The sequence below is a fragment of the Exophiala oligosperma genome (genome assembly GCF_000835515.1).
Source record: "Exophiala oligosperma strain CBS 72588 unplaced genomic scaffold supercont1.3, whole genome shotgun sequence".
Taxonomy (NCBI): domain Eukaryota; kingdom Fungi; phylum Ascomycota; class Eurotiomycetes; order Chaetothyriales; family Herpotrichiellaceae; genus Exophiala; species Exophiala oligosperma.
In genome coordinates this window covers 1642659-1660502 of record NW_015622820.1, presented here as the reverse complement: position 1 = coordinate 1660502, position 17844 = coordinate 1642659, and the positions used below count along the sequence as shown (strand labels likewise).

At 48.0% G+C, this 17844-nt stretch overlaps 4 protein-coding genes and 1 non-coding gene across 5 annotated transcripts; 2 read left to right on the top strand and 3 right to left on the bottom strand.

The window, feature by feature from the left end:
• Positions 1-636: 636 nt before the first annotated feature.
• On the bottom strand, positions 637-988 carry PV06_03407 (uncharacterized protein; the record flags this gene model as incomplete). The annotated part of the gene is made up of 1 exon (XM_016404191.1): positions 637-988. One exon carries the CDS (start codon positions 986-988, stop codon positions 677-679), a length of 312 nt encoding a protein of 103 aa, XP_016265196.1. The 3' UTR covers positions 637-676.
• Positions 989-5560: 4572 nt separating this feature from the next.
• PV06_03406 lies at positions 5561-5698 on the top strand. Its single transcript has one exon. It is a non-coding gene; the product is annotated as a tRNA-Arg (tRNA).
• Positions 5699-6025: 327 nt separating this feature from the next.
• PV06_03405 (uncharacterized protein) lies at positions 6026-7035 on the top strand (the record flags this gene model as incomplete). The annotated part of the gene is made up of 2 exons (XM_016404190.1): positions 6026-6158; positions 6278-7035. The coding sequence occupies exons 1-2, from the start codon at positions 6125-6127 to the stop codon at positions 7033-7035; spliced, it is 792 nt and encodes a 263-aa protein (XP_016265195.1). The 5' UTR covers positions 6026-6124.
• A 5037-nt stretch (positions 7036-12072) lies between these two features.
• On the bottom strand, positions 12073-14087 carry PV06_03404 (uncharacterized protein). The gene is made up of 2 exons (XM_016404189.1): positions 12480-14087; positions 12073-12389 (listed from the first exon to the last, which is right to left on the bottom strand). The coding sequence occupies exons 1-2, from the start codon at positions 13866-13868 to the stop codon at positions 12246-12248; spliced, it is 1533 nt and encodes a 510-aa protein (XP_016265194.1). The 5' UTR covers positions 13869-14087; the 3' UTR covers positions 12073-12245.
• A 502-nt stretch (positions 14088-14589) lies between these two features.
• PV06_03403 (uncharacterized protein) lies at positions 14590-16482 on the bottom strand (the record flags this gene model as incomplete). The annotated part of the gene is made up of 1 exon (XM_016404188.1): positions 14590-16482. The coding sequence occupies exon 1, from the start codon at positions 16420-16422 to the stop codon at positions 14590-14592; it is 1833 nt and encodes a 610-aa protein (XP_016265193.1). The 5' UTR covers positions 16423-16482.
• Between the last annotated feature and the right edge of the window lie 1362 nt (positions 16483-17844).

The following is a 17844-nucleotide window of genomic DNA, read 5'->3' as shown; positions in this document are numbered from 1 at the left end:
ATTACATCCACTGATCGCACGCTCAGGCGAAAATGCACAGCCCCCCCTCCGGATTTCCCTTTTCCAAGTGAGACACCAAAGGATATCGTGATGCTTGTCGACTGCTGGCGCTAGCCTTCAACTTTACCTGCTCTTTCCACCCAGGACAAAAAGGGTGAATCCTGGAGAACTCTGAGGCAACTGGCGAGCGTCGTGGCCAGGCAAAAGTGACCACCATAGATCTTTTCGGGACCCAGACCCAACAATAATTTCATCTTTCCATCATATCCCTTCTTTGTTGGGAGGCGAGAGTCGGCGCTGGCCAATGTCGCGGTGAGTTTTCTCGACCTCGAAAGGCGTGTCGATACTTGGAACTCGAGGCAGTGGACATGATTATACTTGAAAATGGGTTCATGTATAGGATATCGACACCCATACCAGTGTGAATGGGTTGTCGATTACGAGATGTCTGATCTGTGCTCATGGCATCTTGACTCAACCCACGGCCGTAGGGCGTCATGTTTTGGAAGCGAACGCTAAGGAAAGATTGACAGTTGTCGCTCGTGTAGATCTATGATTTATTGGGCAATAGTTTTCGCTCAATGGTTGGTCTGCTGGAATTCCTGTAGGCTGTCGGCGAAGAAGTTGACGGTGCTCCTTTTTTTTGTTGGTAGTATCTCGACAACAAGGGAATCATTCACCAGTCTTCTTGTAAGAATGGCAAGAGACTCGTAGGTGCCGATGGTAGGTTTTCGGTCTGATCAGGTAAATCCATTACCGGAATCGATGCGTCACCCTCTGCCACAGGTAAGTCTTGGTCCGCGTGTATATTGTGATGTATCGACGCAGGATTCACATCGTTGGCCCAGGCCGGTTGTAGGCTTTCCTGCTGGGTGGTGGTGCTGGCGGTGATGTGAAACTGGTGATTGGGTGGTGGAAGTGCCGTGCTCGATGCGGCCAACAACAGCAGTAGTAGCACAAAGGTCGGAAAGAACAACAACGCCGTCATGGTCACGACGAATCAACGACGACGACGGGAAGAAGTCGACCAGACGAAAGGCACTGTCAATACGGAGTAGGAGAAGCAGAAAAAAGAAAGAGAATAATATGAATGCATGATCTACGAGAGTTTCACTGACTTTGCCCATTTCTTTAAGTGGGCATGGCTAAGTGATCCTAGAGCGAGCATGAGAGAAGGAGGAGTGACAAAACCTAGTTGGGGGGTGGTTGGTGGTATGGAGATTGCCAATCATGTCGAGGCAGTGTGAACGTGCACACGAAGGGAGGGTGTTTGGTGAGACGGTAAAAGAGGAGGTGGTTTGTCACTAGGTACGGGATATTCTCTACTCGTATTATCACTCCTTACGGAGTATGTACTCGTATGAATGAGGATCTTATATGGAGTATGTAATATGCAGTACGGAGTACCTCAACGCCAGATGTGACTTTTGATGGTTTGTAGTACGCGTAGTACTCTAGAATATTGTTGGTGTTGGCCGTTCTCCTCACTCCCGATCCAGCTAAGATACCCTGATAGTACTACTAATACGGAGTACGACCTATTTTTTTTTTGTTTGACACTGGTGACACACTTGCGCGCTATTAAAGTCCCAAGAAAAGAATAAGGAAAAGATGACGTGAAACAATTTACTCCGTACTGTAGAATTTCTTCACCTCGGACCATTGGAGTCGAGGTAATAAGCACTCTGGTTCAAAGTAAGTAAAGGCTAATGAAGCTCTCGTGAAACTGACCTAGTACCTAGTTAGGTATCCTCCTTTTCACTTTTCAACAGCCAAGCTCGGCACCACTTGTCGCTCACGATATTTTCTGTATAGACTGCGAATTTCAACAGACACATTGCGACAGACAGCTTGGCATCATTGTCCTGACGCGCTCTGTTGATGAGCGACGCTGGCCTACCGCCTACTCCTTACAAACAACGCCAGACTCGATCATCTTGCTGTTGTTTGCCTTGTGAGCCTCGCTCCTTCACGTCTTCTTGCCGGGGCCAAGAAACGTAATGGCTTGAAGCTGGAACATTTGTAACTCTTTATGGTCTTGTTCTGCCAGGCAAAATGCCCTCAATTGACATGACAGGGTCCTATACTTCCACGGGAATCCGGTTTCATTTTTCCCTTTCTCTTTGACCAGTCTCTCACGCGCCGGTGGACGTTATACTTCTAGCCCCCAGAGGCTGGCTGATGGGAGACGTCACCCTCTTATGGAGCCCCCTTACTTAGGTGACAACTCAACCTATCATCAACCTTTAGTGAGTCAACGACGAGGCATCCATACAACAGAATACGAGTACGAAGTATGTACATCCACTCGTGCCTACTTACCTGGTCTGGATGCGGGATCTTCAACAATACCCCCGGATCGAATGGCCAAAACCCAATGCTCGTATTGAAACGGGTAGCACGGGAAATGATCGTCTCGGGAGCTATATTAACAGTGAAGTGTACTTGTACAACAGCTTCCCGCCGTCTCATTTATGCTGTACAGGGTCAAGGCTCAAACTTTGATCTTGATCGAAACGGTTGTCGCGAAAAGTTACTGTCTATTTTTGTTGCGGGCACTTGCCATAACTTTTGAGACCCGACATTTGGCCACCGGTCATGGGTACATATGACTTTCTCAATACTCGGGCAGGCACAACCACAACCACAAGAGCAAAGATTCCCAACTATACGGAATACAAAGCCAAATTAACAGTCCGCGACTTCACGTCAAAAGAACTTCCACCTGTCGACGACGATGTGACGATGTGACGATGTGACGATGTGACGATGTGACGATGTGGGGGAGAAGCGAAGTCGCGTGCCGCCTTCTCAACTTCCAGACGCGCGTTTCTACTTATAAGTCCCTGCTACCGTTGTGTCAAAAGGTTCTTGCCTCGCTCCACACTGTTCCCGTCTGTTCTAAATCGGGCCTGACGAGCGGCTGTATGGTTATCGGTACGAGCACAAAATCGTGCATGAAGTCACGGTCGGGAGAAAGTGTTTCTAAACTCGATCCATCGATCTCCTTGGCGGTGCTTGATGAGAAATTGGCATTCACAACTTCCCTTGGCGACGATAATTCCAGTTTCAACACGGGCCCCGAATACTGTACTGTACATCTTTGCGCGAGAACACCAGACGTGCAAGCGAAAGGTGGACGGCAGGGCGATCAGTCCTTTGATGTCGACCAATCTCTAGGCCGCCGCGGAAGCCGATATTCATGACGTGCGCCTAGTCCATCATTCCGGTCGACGACAATGTCTTGTGGCGACATATCCAGAGTCTTGGGCCGTTGCCTGCGTCGACGTACTTTCCCACCATGAAGGCCGTATTGCGCTGACTGCATCCATTGCTCGGAGGGCTTCTTCTTTGGTGGTTCCTCCGAATATGTGAAGTCCATGAATGATAACGCACTCTCAGTTTCTGAAAGCGCGGGATTAGCCTCTGCAGTTTCAATCTCTCCAGGCACACTTGGTCCTTCCTCAATGAACTTCTCATCCATCGATCGTTGGGAAGCACGGCTTGTATGTTCTTCGCGGACACTCGGTCCTTCCTCAACCACCCCATCATCTATCGACTGTCGGGAATCGTGGCTTGTAGATGCTCCGCCGTCACTTTCTTCACGAACTTCCCTCGCCATTTCTTCCACGACCACTTCGGAGTCTTGACTTCTGAAGCTTCGCTCAATGACTTCTTCTACAGAGTCCCCACCCTCCCATACGATGTCGATTAGTTCGCCGTCGTCATCATCATCAATGATACTGGGGGTTTCTGATCCTCCAGGCGAGCCATTCTCGACTATGAGGCTGTTTTCTACTATGGAATTTCGAGATTGCGTAGGATTTCCCTCCTCAGAAGGGCCGACTGTGCCTCCTGATTCCATATTGCTCACCTGGGGAGATGTCGGTGGGGTATCGGTCGTCAAAACGGCTTTGATCTCCTCGTGTGTGTTGACATAACTTTCCACAATATGTTGAGTTGTCTCAGCCAGAAGTATGTTTACCTGCACAGCAGTTCGATCTTCTGTGCGGAGCTCTAGGCGCTGGAATTTGTTCTTCAACTTTTTAACACTCCTACGAAGCGCTTTGATGGCTTTCCTGCTGACCTCCCTGTTGTGGCCAGGTTAGCAAACTGACTTCCTTCGACGCGGATCATTGATTACGTACAGCTCCTGTTGCAAATCCTCTGGAACTTCCCTATGGCTAATCTCGAGTGCCTTTTTGTGGTTGATAAGGGCCTCGAGGCCTATTATCGATATGAGCAACTCTGCATCTAGTTTTGTGGAAACGAGAAACAGGTGGATCTGTGACCATTCTTCCTTCCAACTGGACCACTTTAGGAGAGTGAGCCATCTTTTGATCTGGGAGTATTCTGGCTTGTCAAGTCGGAGAGGTTCCGACTTTTTAAGTAGATGTCGAATCTTCTTCCCGATGACTTGCGATGCCTGCACGATTTTTTCGGATATATGGTTGGAACCCATATCCATCAGGAACCCTCCTTCAGGTGAGTCAGCCGTCCGCATCGTCTTTCCGAATCGCTGCAACAGTAGAAAAAATGTCTCTGCCTCGTGGGCGATGACTTCGACATCATTGTGAGCATGTTTTACATTTTTGATGAATCGATTCAGCTTTTTACAAATATGCTGGAATTCAATTGCTATGGTCAGAATCGCAGTTGCCGCGCCGACCGCTTCCATGGCGGAAATGAGGTGTCAAAATCGAGGATGCCATGGGATTTTGTTTCGAGAATCATGATAAAGAAGCGCCGCAATGTGATATGAACAAGAGTGAAAGATGCTCGCGTAGAATGCTGCCAATCAAACAGCAGGTGCTGATCGACTGCGCCTTGACCGGTGTAAGTGCTCGAGGCTGACAGTGGGATCCTACAGGCCTAGGTTCTATCACTGGGAAACCAATGCAAGCCTACTGCGAACCACCAGAAGCAAGAAGACGAACCAAGCAAGTCATGGATGCAGGATGGCTCTTGATCGGGCTAAACCAGTTGAAATTCTTCTCTCGTTTACAGCCATAGCCCTCGGAAGAGAACGCTAGGGACGGGCCTTTTTGTTCCCCAGGGTTAGGGGTCAAGATCCTGGCGAGAATATCGACGCAGGTGTGTTGGCAATGCAAGGAAGCGATGAGGGGGAAGGGTGCATGTAGTTGAAATGCAATTGGATGATATGGAGCATGGAATGCAGGTGTGACGCGGGTGGGAGGAGTGATTTGATACAGAAACTATTACTTGTAGAATGTAGTGTTGAGAGTATGCATGTATATAGCAACCATGACTATTTACATACAGCTGAGGCCAAGGAGAGAGATTAACAACACCAAGGAACGAAGCATCCTAAGAAGCACACAAGTGCTTGTAGAGGAGAGCATTGATGAGTGATCACTGGGTGACGTCATACTCCACGCCAAGTCACACATACTGAGCACAAAGTTATCGAGGAATCTACAATCCGCTGTGGGGTGCGGCCTGAGAAAGTGACATATATTCGACACGGCAAAAACCGGTGTAAAATGTTCGCCGAACAGACACACAGGGCGTCTTCTTAACCGGGGCACGCACTTCACGTGCTCTGCTGGCGCAATGGTAGCGCGCCAGACTTCTATTTATGAAATCTGGAGGGTAAGAGAACTCTCCTTCAACGCGTTACCATGAACACAAAACTAATATCCAAATTTAGTTGTGGGTTCGAGTCCCACGCAGAGTGGTTTTATTTTTTTTCATTTCGTTCCTAGTCTCTTTGGTATTACTTTTTGTTCATAATGACGAGAGAGAGAGAGAGAGAAATTATGTCCTACCATGATTAAGAGAGAAATATTTCATACCGTGGGTGAAAGTGGTAGGGGGAAAAAAGGGACCCCGCAATCATCAGAGTCGAACCGATTCCCAAGGAACAACTCCGAGTCCAACCGCAATACTTGTAAAGATACCCAGGATATTCACCTACCTATTCTCCCTAGGTACCTAGGTAATATCGACGTGATAGTCGTTTGAATTTTCTTTTTGCCAGTCTGCTCAATATCATTTACGATCACCAAAAGTCACCTATCAAGAAATTCTTCCGAAACTCCTCTTGCACTCTCCTTTGGCGAATCTCCTTGATCTCAAATCCATATTCGGTTGAAGTTTCAATATGAGACTTCAAGATCAAATTGTCCTCGTGACAGGTAAGTCATAGCCATTTACTTGACCGCAGTCGGCGGTTACCCAAACCCCTAAAATACCCATTACCCTTCAAATCTTTCACTGTTTTTCGCACATGCCAACCACTCCCCAAAACCCTCAGGTTCGTCACGAGGAGTTGGATTGGCCATCGCCAAAGCATTTCGAGCCCAAGGGGCACAAGTGGTACTCAATTACCACTCATCCGACCCGGAGACCGTTGCGGGTGTCGCCAAAGACATGGGTGGTGCTTTCCCCTTTCGAGCGGACGTTACGGACCCAGACCAGGTCAAGGCCTTGTTCGACGCGGCGGAAAAACATTTCCAAAGACCCATCACGACGGTCGTGAACAACGCCATCACCGGTGGGTTCGAGTTCAACGGCGAGTCGGGCCGTCGCAAAATCCCCGACATTTCCTGGTCGGATTTCGACGGTCAACTCCAGGGGTTTCTCAGAGGTACTTTGAACACGACCCGAGCCGCTTTACCCGGGTTCGAAAAGTTTGCTGGCGGCGGCGGCGGCGGTGGTGGTGGTGGTAGGATCATCAACATTGGTAGTAACTTGTTTCACAACCCCGTGGTCCCTTACCACGATTACACCGCCGCCAAAGGAGCCCTCTTGGGTTTCACCAGGACCTGCGCGGCTGAACTCGGACCCAAGGGGGTCACGGTCAACATGGTTTCCGGTGGATTATTGGAAACGACGGACGCGAGCGCGTCGACCCCCGAGGAAGTGTTTGAGCAAATCAAAGCCATCACACCTTTGAGGAGAGTGACCACCCCCGAAGACCTCGCCGGGGCGGTATTGTTCTTTGCCGGTCCTTGGGCGGACGCCATAACCGGACAGGAATTGATTGTCGACGGTGGATTGGTGATGAGATAGAGCCTTGTTGAAAAGAGAAGATTCGTGACACGGTTGTACATTTTATAGCTTTGCACCCGTCTTGGTGTCGACGACCGACAAAGGGGACCGAATCTCAATGACGGCCTTGCCCCAAACCTTTCTCGACGCCAGGTCGTCCAAAGCTTTCGGGACGCTTTCTAGACCTCGATACGTGCCGTAGATGACGGGTTTGATCTTGTTGCCCTGGAGCATCGAGTTCAATCCCTTCCAGACCTCTTCGTTTTCACCGGGGTTGCGTCGTCCGGTCTCTCCGTATCTCTTATTTGTGCCGTGTGTCAGTTCTCATGACACATGAACAGGTTTTGCGTCACGACAAACAAGAAAGAAAAAAAAACACTCACATATCCCAGCAATTTTGCTCCCTTGAGCAAAACCCTATTCATGGACAACGTCTCCATTTTCCCACCGAGGCCCGCGAATCCCGCGACGACGACACTCCCGCCGAACTTGAGGCAACGGATACTTTTGCCCACCAGTCCGACGGTGTCGTATACGACGTCGACGCCCCCTGGAACCAGATCCAAAACCTGCTTCTCCCACCCATCCAGGTCGTACCGCACCACCCCGAGAACGCCGTCCAACTTGCGGACGACGGCCGCCTTTTGTTCACCCCCCACCGTGCCCACGACCTTGGCGCCCAGGGCGTGGGCGATCTGCACGGCGAACACACCCAACCCGCCGGCGGCGGCGTGGACCAGGACCGTCTGGCCCTCCCGGAGGCGGGCGAGGCGGACCAGGGCGCCGTAACTCACGGGGGCCGTGGCGGCACCCAGGCCCGCGACGTCGTGGAGGGTCCAACCCCGGGGGAGACGGTGGACCGACGAGACCGGGACGGCGATCCGTTCGGCGTAACCTCCCACGCTCGCCCCCCAGACCTCGTCGCCGACCTCGAATCCCGACCGCGGCGGCGCCGACGCCACGACGCCGGCGAATTCCAAACCCAGCACGAACGGAGGCTTGACCAGCCCGCCGTGGTTGTTCTGGTGTAGACCTTTGGCGTAAAGTAAATCGACGTGGTTCAGAGCGCTGTGCGTGACCGTCACCAGCACCTCGTCCGCTTTGGGGACCGGGTTGGGTACGTCTGTGACTCGTAGGTCCGAGTGTGACTTGACGTATTCTGATATTTGTATCGCCTTCATTTTTGTGTGTTTTTGTGTGTGTGTGTGTGTGTGCGCGCGCGCGGCGTCCCTCGGTCGGACGAGTAGAGGCTTTGCTGTTGACGTGACGAAAGCCCTGGTGTTATTCTGTAGTTGAAAAAAAAAAGTGTTGGATGTGTCGTCGAGAGGTGTACAGTACAATTAGATCGATATCAAGTCACGTTGCAGCGCGGACAACAGATCAGGTCAAAGGTACTGGCAAATCGAGCCGGGCGATGAATCGGTGTTCCTATCTTCTATACACCAAGACGAAACAGTTGTACTGTCAAAAGATCATTGATGGTGCGGATGACGAAGTACATGAATGGTTCAAGAACGAATCAAAAGTGAAGCCATCGACGACGTTCTATTGACATGGTTTGGCATGCTTTTCTAAGCCGAGGTTACCGAGGTACACTTCGTATTGAGTATTCAACCGATATATTGTGCTTTGCAAAATTCCGTAAAAACCTTATTTTTTTGCAACATGCAAAACATTCAACAATCATAAAAGCGGTGAGAACATAACGCCATATTTCTCAACAACCACCCTATAATTTCATAAATATTATATGATAATCTTACTCCGGAGTAAATTCTCTATCTAAGTATCTAAATTTTACTATATAAAAAGGCGTGGTTATAATGCCGTCACAGCCAAAGTTTGATCCTGCGGTAAAAGTGGCCGTGTTAATTACACTTTAGGCAGGAGTGAAAGGCACAGCCATTGCAAAGGCTTAAGGGGTTTTTAATGTCTATATTTCCAAAGTTTAACGAGATCTACGCTATTAAGACATTAAAATAAATAATATAGTACCTATTAAAGGTTGTTCAAAGTTAATTCATTATACTGTAATGAAAGGACTTCGTGATTTTATGCTAGATTAGCTAATAGCGCGGCTAGATAAGTGCTGCGATTTTCTCCACAATAAGTTTAGTATTAACGCTCATATATTAATAGTCTTCTGGGCACTTAACTCTATAAATATTATATATAAATAAGTAACCAGAGTTAATACTAGGTAAGACAATAAACTTATCACTTCCTATATAGTATAGATAGCTAATTACACTAGTAACTAACTAGTAACACTTAATGAAAGCGCCGTAAATAATAGAACTATAGATAGAAAGTTTGGCTGGTCGGCCCATAACACTCCATACTGAGTGTAACTACTAAGTAGCCAATCTACTAGTTAGAGCATTTTACCTATGATGACAACAGATAGATAGCTCACTTATAAGGTCTATTAAGGCTCTTTTAACGCCGAACAATTCAAAACATTTCTCTAAGGAGTGCTTAATAAGATAAACCCCTTCTTAGGAGATTATTCCGTTCTAATCATGAACAATATAACTATTCATCAATCTGATAGAGTTAAGTGAATATGCAAGAAGTAGGGCGTCATTCTTAAGTACTTACCTCTATATACTCTAAAGCTTAATTTAATTAAGATATTATTTCACGAGTTAAAGGAGTGAATACAAAAGAATAGAGAACTAGGCTATTATTATGAGAATAGCTTTAATACCTTTATTTATTTAGTAATGACTAATGTCTATAAGGCTAAAATAGCTCATAATTACTTCTATAGATGCGGCTATATTTAATAAGGTATAGTAACTAGCAGAGAATAGATAAAAAAAGAAGGGGCTATAGATATTTTATTCTGCAATAATAAGCCTAGTCTATATACCTTAATCTATCTATTCTTAAGGTTATGTAAATATAGCTATTATATGATTACGCTAACTATAATTAGCTAAGCTATATGCTATAATAAGTATAGTGTGAGATAATAACACGCAAAATAATTCTAATACCATACTAAGTTATATAATAAGCCCTTATTAACTGCTATTCCCTAATAATATAATACTCACTAAACGTCCATTTATATTATCATTAAAACCGTCTCCACTTATTATAGCTAAACGCGCAAATTCCTTAAGGTTATTACGGATTTTAGTCATAAAACTAGTTAGAATAGTTATAGCCTTCTAATGTTTATCTATACATATTCGTAGATTAGAGAAGCCCTATTTATAATCCGTAACAGAGAGCTTAATCTCTAGTAACTTAGACACATAAATAGAATATTTAGTCGCTAGCTAATTAAAGTACTCCTATATATTCTAATTATCATCACCCTCTCGTTATGGAGGGCTTAATTAAGGCCTAGTGACAGCGGCGGCAGCGGTAGCTATTAATGGCGGAGGTTAATAGATATGTGCGGAAGGTTATGCTAGGTAACTTATCAACAGGATTTCTTTAATATTAAGCACGAATAGATACATATAGTTTAGTGAGTAAATAGGTAGAGGTTAATGCATAGTATTATAGCGTTTCTCGTTCCTATTCCGTTCTGAGAGAAGGGCCACTATGATCACGTCTAGTACCTAGTTAGCTATCACACTAGAAGCCTTCTTTATAATTATATCGCTTTAACGCTAAACTAATAACGTGAATAGAGAAAAATACTATCCTCTATAATTAACATATAGATAAGAGTAATTCTTACAATTCTTTAACTTATAATAATGTCTCTTTAAGATATTAAGAAAGCTTACTTCGGCGGCGACCTCTTTTTATGTCTAGAGTTATTTTTCTTCTCACTATTATTATGTTATAGAGATTACCTTACCCTTTAACCTTTTATTCTTAGCCTTTTCCTTGTGATAGCGACATATTTAGGTTAAGTTAAGATAATAGCTTAAGAAGACATTATCATGAGATAATAACGATATTAAAACGTCCTCACTAAATAAGCTATATTAACTAGTTAGTTAACGTCATTTTAGCTTCTTAATAATTAAGTATACTAGTGCTAAATACGCACTAAGTTCAGTCCTACTCTTATAGCTATCTTTTCGAGCATAATAAAGCTCTTACCACTTTTAATAGGCCTTCTTAAAGTGTTCCTAAGTCTTCATAGTTAAGGAATAAAGCTTTTTATTACCTTATTTAATTATGAACTCACTCCTAAAGATAGGGAGGCGTAATTTATGAGTCTTTTAATTGTAGTTATTATATTAATACTTAAGTTGACCTTTATACTTAAGGAGTGTATTAACAATATTAAAACCCTAATATAATACTTCCGTACTAAGGATCTTAACCTTCTTAATAAAGATTTCTATGGCGATATCATAGAAAAGTTTATTAATCTTAAATACTAATTTAATAGAGTTTATATTAGTTAGACTTAAGTCATTCTCTGCGGTATGCGGCGAAGTATTCAATTAATAACTAGGTTACGCCGACAGAGAGGCTTACATTAATATCTCCCCCTTCTCTTTATCGTCTTCTCTAGCATTACTAGATATAGATAAAACTTTATTATCCTCATTAAGAAGATTTAACACTTTCTATACTTATAACATAATGTCCTCCTCAATACTTAGTCTCGGCGGCAACTCTAGTGACTCTAATAACTCTGGCAGGTCAGGACTAGCTGTTCGAGAGAGATGAGGGCTTAGAGACATAGCGCGACGCTTTGAACTTGCCCTATTAGCCCTCGTTGCAAGGCTATCGCCGTCACTTTTGCGCTTCATGCGAGCGTTACAAGTAACAAGGGTCTCGCGGAGTGATTGAGAGGCCAATGACTCCTGGAGTCGACGGGATAGAGTTATTGTGCGCCTTGTACGATTCGACATCATGTTTATATGTAGTTACGATATATTGCAGTAAATTACAGTGCTATCTAGGGCTATTGCGGCTGCAGGATGAGTTTGTTGATACAGGCCATATGGCGGTGTGCAGATTTCATACAACTTGCAAAAAAATAAGGTTTTTACGGAATTTTGCAAAGCACAATACATACACCTGATTGAGCTGTAGCATTTTACAATTAATTTGTCCTCAGCTTTCAAGAAAGGAGAAGTGGAAAATGGCATGACTACAATCTACCTGATATACAACACGTGCATGTTCCCACTCATATCATGACAAAACTTGGACTATTCGAGCAAAATCCGGACTTCATCCTTGGTACTCGACGCATATTTTCAACCGAGACTACTTCCCCGAACATCTCTCTCCTCGGCATACATTTAATATTGTCCATCGATGGTCAAAGTACCCGTCTTGGAAATCAAATATTCATTGACCGCAACGTCCTTGCCCGACTCCTTACCGTATCCACTTTCCTTGATACCACCGAACGGAGACTCTGCCGCGGACGAGTTGCCAGTGTTCTGTGAAGATGACAAAGTCAGTTCAGTCATTATATCAACGAAACATCTGTTGACGAGGAAGACAACAACAAACAGTAGGAGGTCACTCACCAATCCAATCATGCCAGCCTCCAAGTTCTCCAACATCCTCCACACCCGGTCGACGCTCTTTGTGAAGGCATAACTGGCCAATCCCATACTCGTGTCGTTGGCCCAGCGGACCGCCTCTTCTTCCTTTTCGAACTTGAAGATGCCCGTGACGGGGGCAAAGGTCTCCTCCTTGCTCAGCAGCATGCCGTCCTTCATGTCCCCCAGGATGGTGGGGTCCATGAAGTAACCTCCCACGCCCTTTCCGAGCCCGGCACCCTCCTTGTCGGTCGCGCCCTTGTGCGCCTTGCCCGACCCCAAAAGCAACTTGGCGCCGTTCTTGATGGCGTCGGCCGCCTGCTCCTCGGCCTTGGCGAGGCCCCGAGGCGTCGTGACGGGTCCCATGGTCGTGCCCTTTTCGGCGCCGTGTCCGACCTTCAACTGCCGCGTCTTCTCGACCAGCATGTTTGTGAACTTTTCGTACACGCCCGCCTGGACGTAGAGTCGGTTGGCGGTGATGCAAGCCTGGCCGGCGTGCCGCCACTTCAGGGCCATGAACTGGGCCAGGGCCTGGTCGAGGTCGGCGTCGTCGAAGACGATAAAGGGGCAGTTGCCGCCCAGCTCGAGCGTGCACTTCTTGAGGTTCTTGGCGCACAGGCCGGCGACGACCTTGCCGACGCGCGTGCTCCCCGTGAACGTGACCTTCTTGACCAGGGGGTGGAGGATCATGGCCTCGCTGAGGCTCGGCGTGTTCTCGAGGCTCGTGGTGAGCACGTTGAAGACGCCCGGGGCGAAGCCGGCGCGGCTCGCGAGGTTCGCCAGCGACAGGCACGTCAGGGGGGTCTCGGGGCTGGGCTTGACGACCATGGTGCAGCCGGCGGCGAAGGCGGCGCCCGCCTTGCGGAGGATCATCGCGATGGGGAAATTCCAGGGCACGAGGGCGACGGCGACGCCGATGGGCTGCTTGACGACGAAGACACGTCGGTTGGGGGCCGCCGGGACGGCGACGGTCCCCTGGATGCGCTCGGCCTCACCGGCGAACCACCACGTGAACCCCAGGGAGTAGTCGAGCTCCCCGTACGCTTCGGCCAGGGGTTTGCCGGTCTCGTAGGTCAAGATCTTGGCCAGGTCGTCCCTGGCCGCCGTGATGAGCTCGTGCCACTTCATGAGGAGCTGTGCGCGCTTGCGCGGGTTGACGATGCTGTATTCCTGGAACGCCTTGTACGAGGACTGGATGGCCCCGTCGACATCTTCGACGGCATTGTCCGGGCAGGACGCCCAGGTCTTGTCGGAGCCAGGGTCGATGATGTCGAAGCGCTTGCCGGATTTGGCTCCGACCCATTTGCCGTCGACGTACGACTCCTGGTGTAGGAGGTCGGGGTCGTTCAACTCGAAAGGGAGAGACGGTGCCATTATGGGTGGTGGTAGTAAGTAAACTGGTGGGTATGTCCTGATGAGATGTCCTGTGGCCGGTGTCACTTTGAGTTCCTGATCTGTTACCAAGTAAAGATGAGGAAGGAAGCAGCAAAAAAAACCACCAGCTATACAAGCGGAGTAGAATTGGTCGTCGAGGATACAGTACAATAATATGTAAATATCTGTAAGCAACAATATCAAGACCTCCTTCGAGGCGGACCTGCGCGCCGTAACCGAGGGAGGAAGAGCGTAACTAGAAAGTCATCAATTGGCTCCGACCCCGCAGCAGAATCTCCTCCTCCAACCCCTCTATCCTCCTGCTTGTCCCTCCGTCCATCTCCTGCCTACGGAATTATCGTATTGTATCACCGGTGCCACAGCCTTAAGCTACACTCCCCTCCCCACGCCACCGAGAAATACGCTGCTTGTTTGAATTCGAGATCAAAATTTGGAGTCGGCTATCAACCACAGTCAACGACCATGTCTTCTTCCTCCAGAAGAAACCCCCCTTGCAATTGCCCAATGGGGACTAGCCCTCAGATCCATCGCCGTCCATTTCCGATTGCTTGGCCGATGCCGGACGAAAAAAAACGTACAAGCAGTAGTGAAAGGGCGTCGAGGTGACGGAGTGTCCCGCAGACATGTCCTTGGTCAAGAGAAAGTACTTGTAAAGGGTGAGAAACATCGAGTAAGATCAGCAGACAAGACATCATACACATTATTCGGTACCTGTTCTACTACGCCCATACATACCGCCACCAGTAAGCACGGGTTTGGCTGGATCCCATGGCCCAATGACTACATTTTTATACCGCTGTAGTCCGATCAACCACCATGAACAACCTCCCATGACGAATGCCGTTCCAAACCCTCCAATGGCGAATCCAATGGTGCACCGCTTGATGACATGCCAGATCCAGCCCAGACAGAAGCCACAATCACCATATGTGTGGGTGTAGGACTTGGACAGAATCAATCCTAAACCACAGGTCGACATAGTGACGAGAGCAAAGGTAAGAAGTAGATGGTAGTTGAAGGACTTGTGGCGAAGATGGCGTCGAAATACTGGAAACAATCCAAACACCTGAATCGAAAAGAGGGTGAGACTGAACACGGCCGTCGTGGTAAGTAGTCGGGATGCCAATACCGTACTCGCCATCAAAGCGGCATTCGTCGACAAGGACGATGGAAACGCAGGAGCACGAAATGATGCTTTGGGAGGTGGTCTCGTTGTCTCGCCCGGGGTGGATTTGGGAATGTCTGGTGAGGTCGCGGCTGAGTGTGGTTTTGTAGGGACGTACAAGCTGCTGTAGTCGAATCCGAAAATATTGACCATGAGAAGCCACGTGGCAAGGGCCCAGATAGAATCAGAAGAAGTCGATCTCGTCAGAGATTTGAGGATCGGGGACAAGCCGATGAGGGCAAAGTAAATCAATCCGGCCGACTTGAGAGTCTTTAGGCGTGCTTGGTTGCGAGGTGAAATGGAGGCGGGTAGGGTCGTCGGCGAGTATACGATGCTAGGAGATTTGGGTTCCTGCGGTCGAGATGTGGTGGGCCGAAGATCTGGAAACGGTTCCATCTGTGAATCACCCAGTGCGTCAATGGGTGAAATTGACTGGAAGGATGACTTTGATAGAGACTGGCCATGCTTCCCAGAGAATCTTGACTCATTGTCATTGACTGCCAAATTCGTGGTTGATAATTTCAGGCTGAGCCCACGACCGCCGATGCTGCCGTTCGCGTGTCCATTGGCATGACCATTGCCATTCATCATTAGTTTCGACGAACCCGTAGAACTTGTGCTCGAACCGTCGTCGACGTCGACAGACAATCGGTTGGCCTTTTTTGCTGCTGCCATCTCTTCTGCCTCTTCCTGACCCATCCAATAGTCCCACACGATCCAACAAGCCATTGTCGCGACGGTACCGCAAGTCACCACCGAAACCGGGGACAGACGACCCTGATAAATCCCTGCGTAGGCACAGACGAAGATGGCGACCGAACATACATGCTGCACAATGACGGCCGAGTCTGCTACCAGAGGCCAAAAATCGTACGGCTGCAACCTCGGGTTTCTCTGCAGATGATCCAAGAATGTTTCCGTGTCTGTGTAATTGTCCGGGAACCCATGCTGTTTGATCCAGAGCAGTTTCTTCCACACATGCGGTTGCCTACGTCTCCTGCTCGCCGCGCGTCGTTTCTCTTCCGCTAGCCTGGCTGCGACCGGAGGGATGGCCGGGGGTGCTCGCAGCGATGCGACTGCAGGTCGAAGGGCCGCCGCCGCCGCAGACGCAGCTGCCGAGCCAGCGATCTCTGGGACAGGTCGCAGACGTGGTGGAGAGAATGTTCTGAATGCATCTTCGGGCGCGAGACGTGTGGGATCCGAGGGGAGCCGGTTCGCTTGTGGTTTTGCACGGTTGGGATGGGTCTCGACCGGGACGGGAGGTGGGATAGGAGAAGGAGTAGGGGTTGGTGTCGGGGTCGTGGTGTTGGTCGGACTGGTGGGTGGTGATGATGATGATGATGATGATGATGAATCAGGCGGCGCCATATTGCGCCTCGTATTGTTACCGTGAGATCATTGTATGTTGTATGTTTACCTCAGAAAGGGTTCGTCGAAATGGCGAAACAAACACAAGTTTTTGTAGATGGTCGACACGACAAGCGAGCATGGAGTACGGAGTACGGAGTAATAGAGAAGCCGCCAATAGGCTTGTGCAGGTACAGTATGACGACGCCCGGCAAACCTTCCGTAGACCGTAGTAGCCCGAAATATGCGATTTAGCAAGAGCTTCCAGGCACTCCGTACTCCCTAGGTACAATATCTACGGAGAGCATTTGTTATAGCAGTAGGTCCTTGATGAGTGCCAATGAAGCCTGTAGTGAAGTCTGTAAAGACTTTAAGGAGTTTCAATCAGTACATCTTTTTGATTCTATGATTAAAGTGCCTAACTTCTCAACGACACTAATCCGTACACCCTTTACATTCGGAGTACTAGTAAATGTATTTTCTTCATTCTGTTGATGAACCTCATTCACAGATATTGCGGATGATGCAATACAAATTCCATGGTCCTGCAATTTACAATAACAAGGGAGCTTCCCCCAAACGTCCCTCCCTTACAATATTAGGTACAGTACAGAATCCTCCGTACAGCGTAAATCGTACCCAACTCTCCGTTTCTGTCAAAGTTCTCCCAACCGAGCCGCACTAGTGAAAAGCCCACTCCATAGCCGTTCCTCTGGCCCCCCACCATAGTTGCTTCTTCAGGAGCGTGACTTACCCCTTTGAGCAAAATTGAACGGTTTTCATGAACCAACAACGACTTTTGACAGACGCCACAACTTGTCGTCAAGCGGTACATACGAGGACTTGGTACGGAGTTACTTACATTTTTACTCGATACTCGTACTGTACAAAAGTAAAGCTCCACAGCATTCGTGGACACGTTTCCCGAGTACAGAGTGCTGAGTAGGTACAACACGTCTGAGACAGTCTTGACTCGTATAGAATATTGGTCGATGTGCTGGAATATTGTATCATTACAAAACTGGCCGACTTACCTACACTCACTCTGATTCTCTTTTCTTCCTTGATCGAAAAAGTTCTGCAAGCCCCCCCTCCCCCCCACACGGGACAGGACAGTAAGCGATTCATCTTCATCTGGGGTTTTTGTTCATTCCCTTCGATAACGATTTCCTAATCTGATCAGAATCGAACCGAGTCGATATTTCATAGTGTCAGGAGACTAGAAATCTCACTAATGATCGTACAGAGTATAACAAGGGTATGAAGTAGTACTTTCGTATCGCACTCGTGGGTGCCCGCTCTGATTCGACAAGGCAAGATGATCAAAATCTCAGGCCCTCCCCTCTTTCTTCGGGATCGAAAACCACTTGCAAGTGCAGGCAGAACATTCGGCCGTATCATACCTATTCACATACTCCACAGCAGTGCTACAGTACTCCTTCG

Coding starts and splice junctions, on each gene's coding strand:
- PV06_03404 (XM_016404189.1), bottom strand. CDS start 13,868: ATGGCACCGTCTCTCCCTTTCGAGTTGAACGACCCCGACCTCCTACAC. Junction 12,390..12,479: donor AGGCTGGCATGATTGGATTG/GTGAGTGACCTC, acceptor TCATCTTCACAG/AACACTGGCAACTCGTCCGC.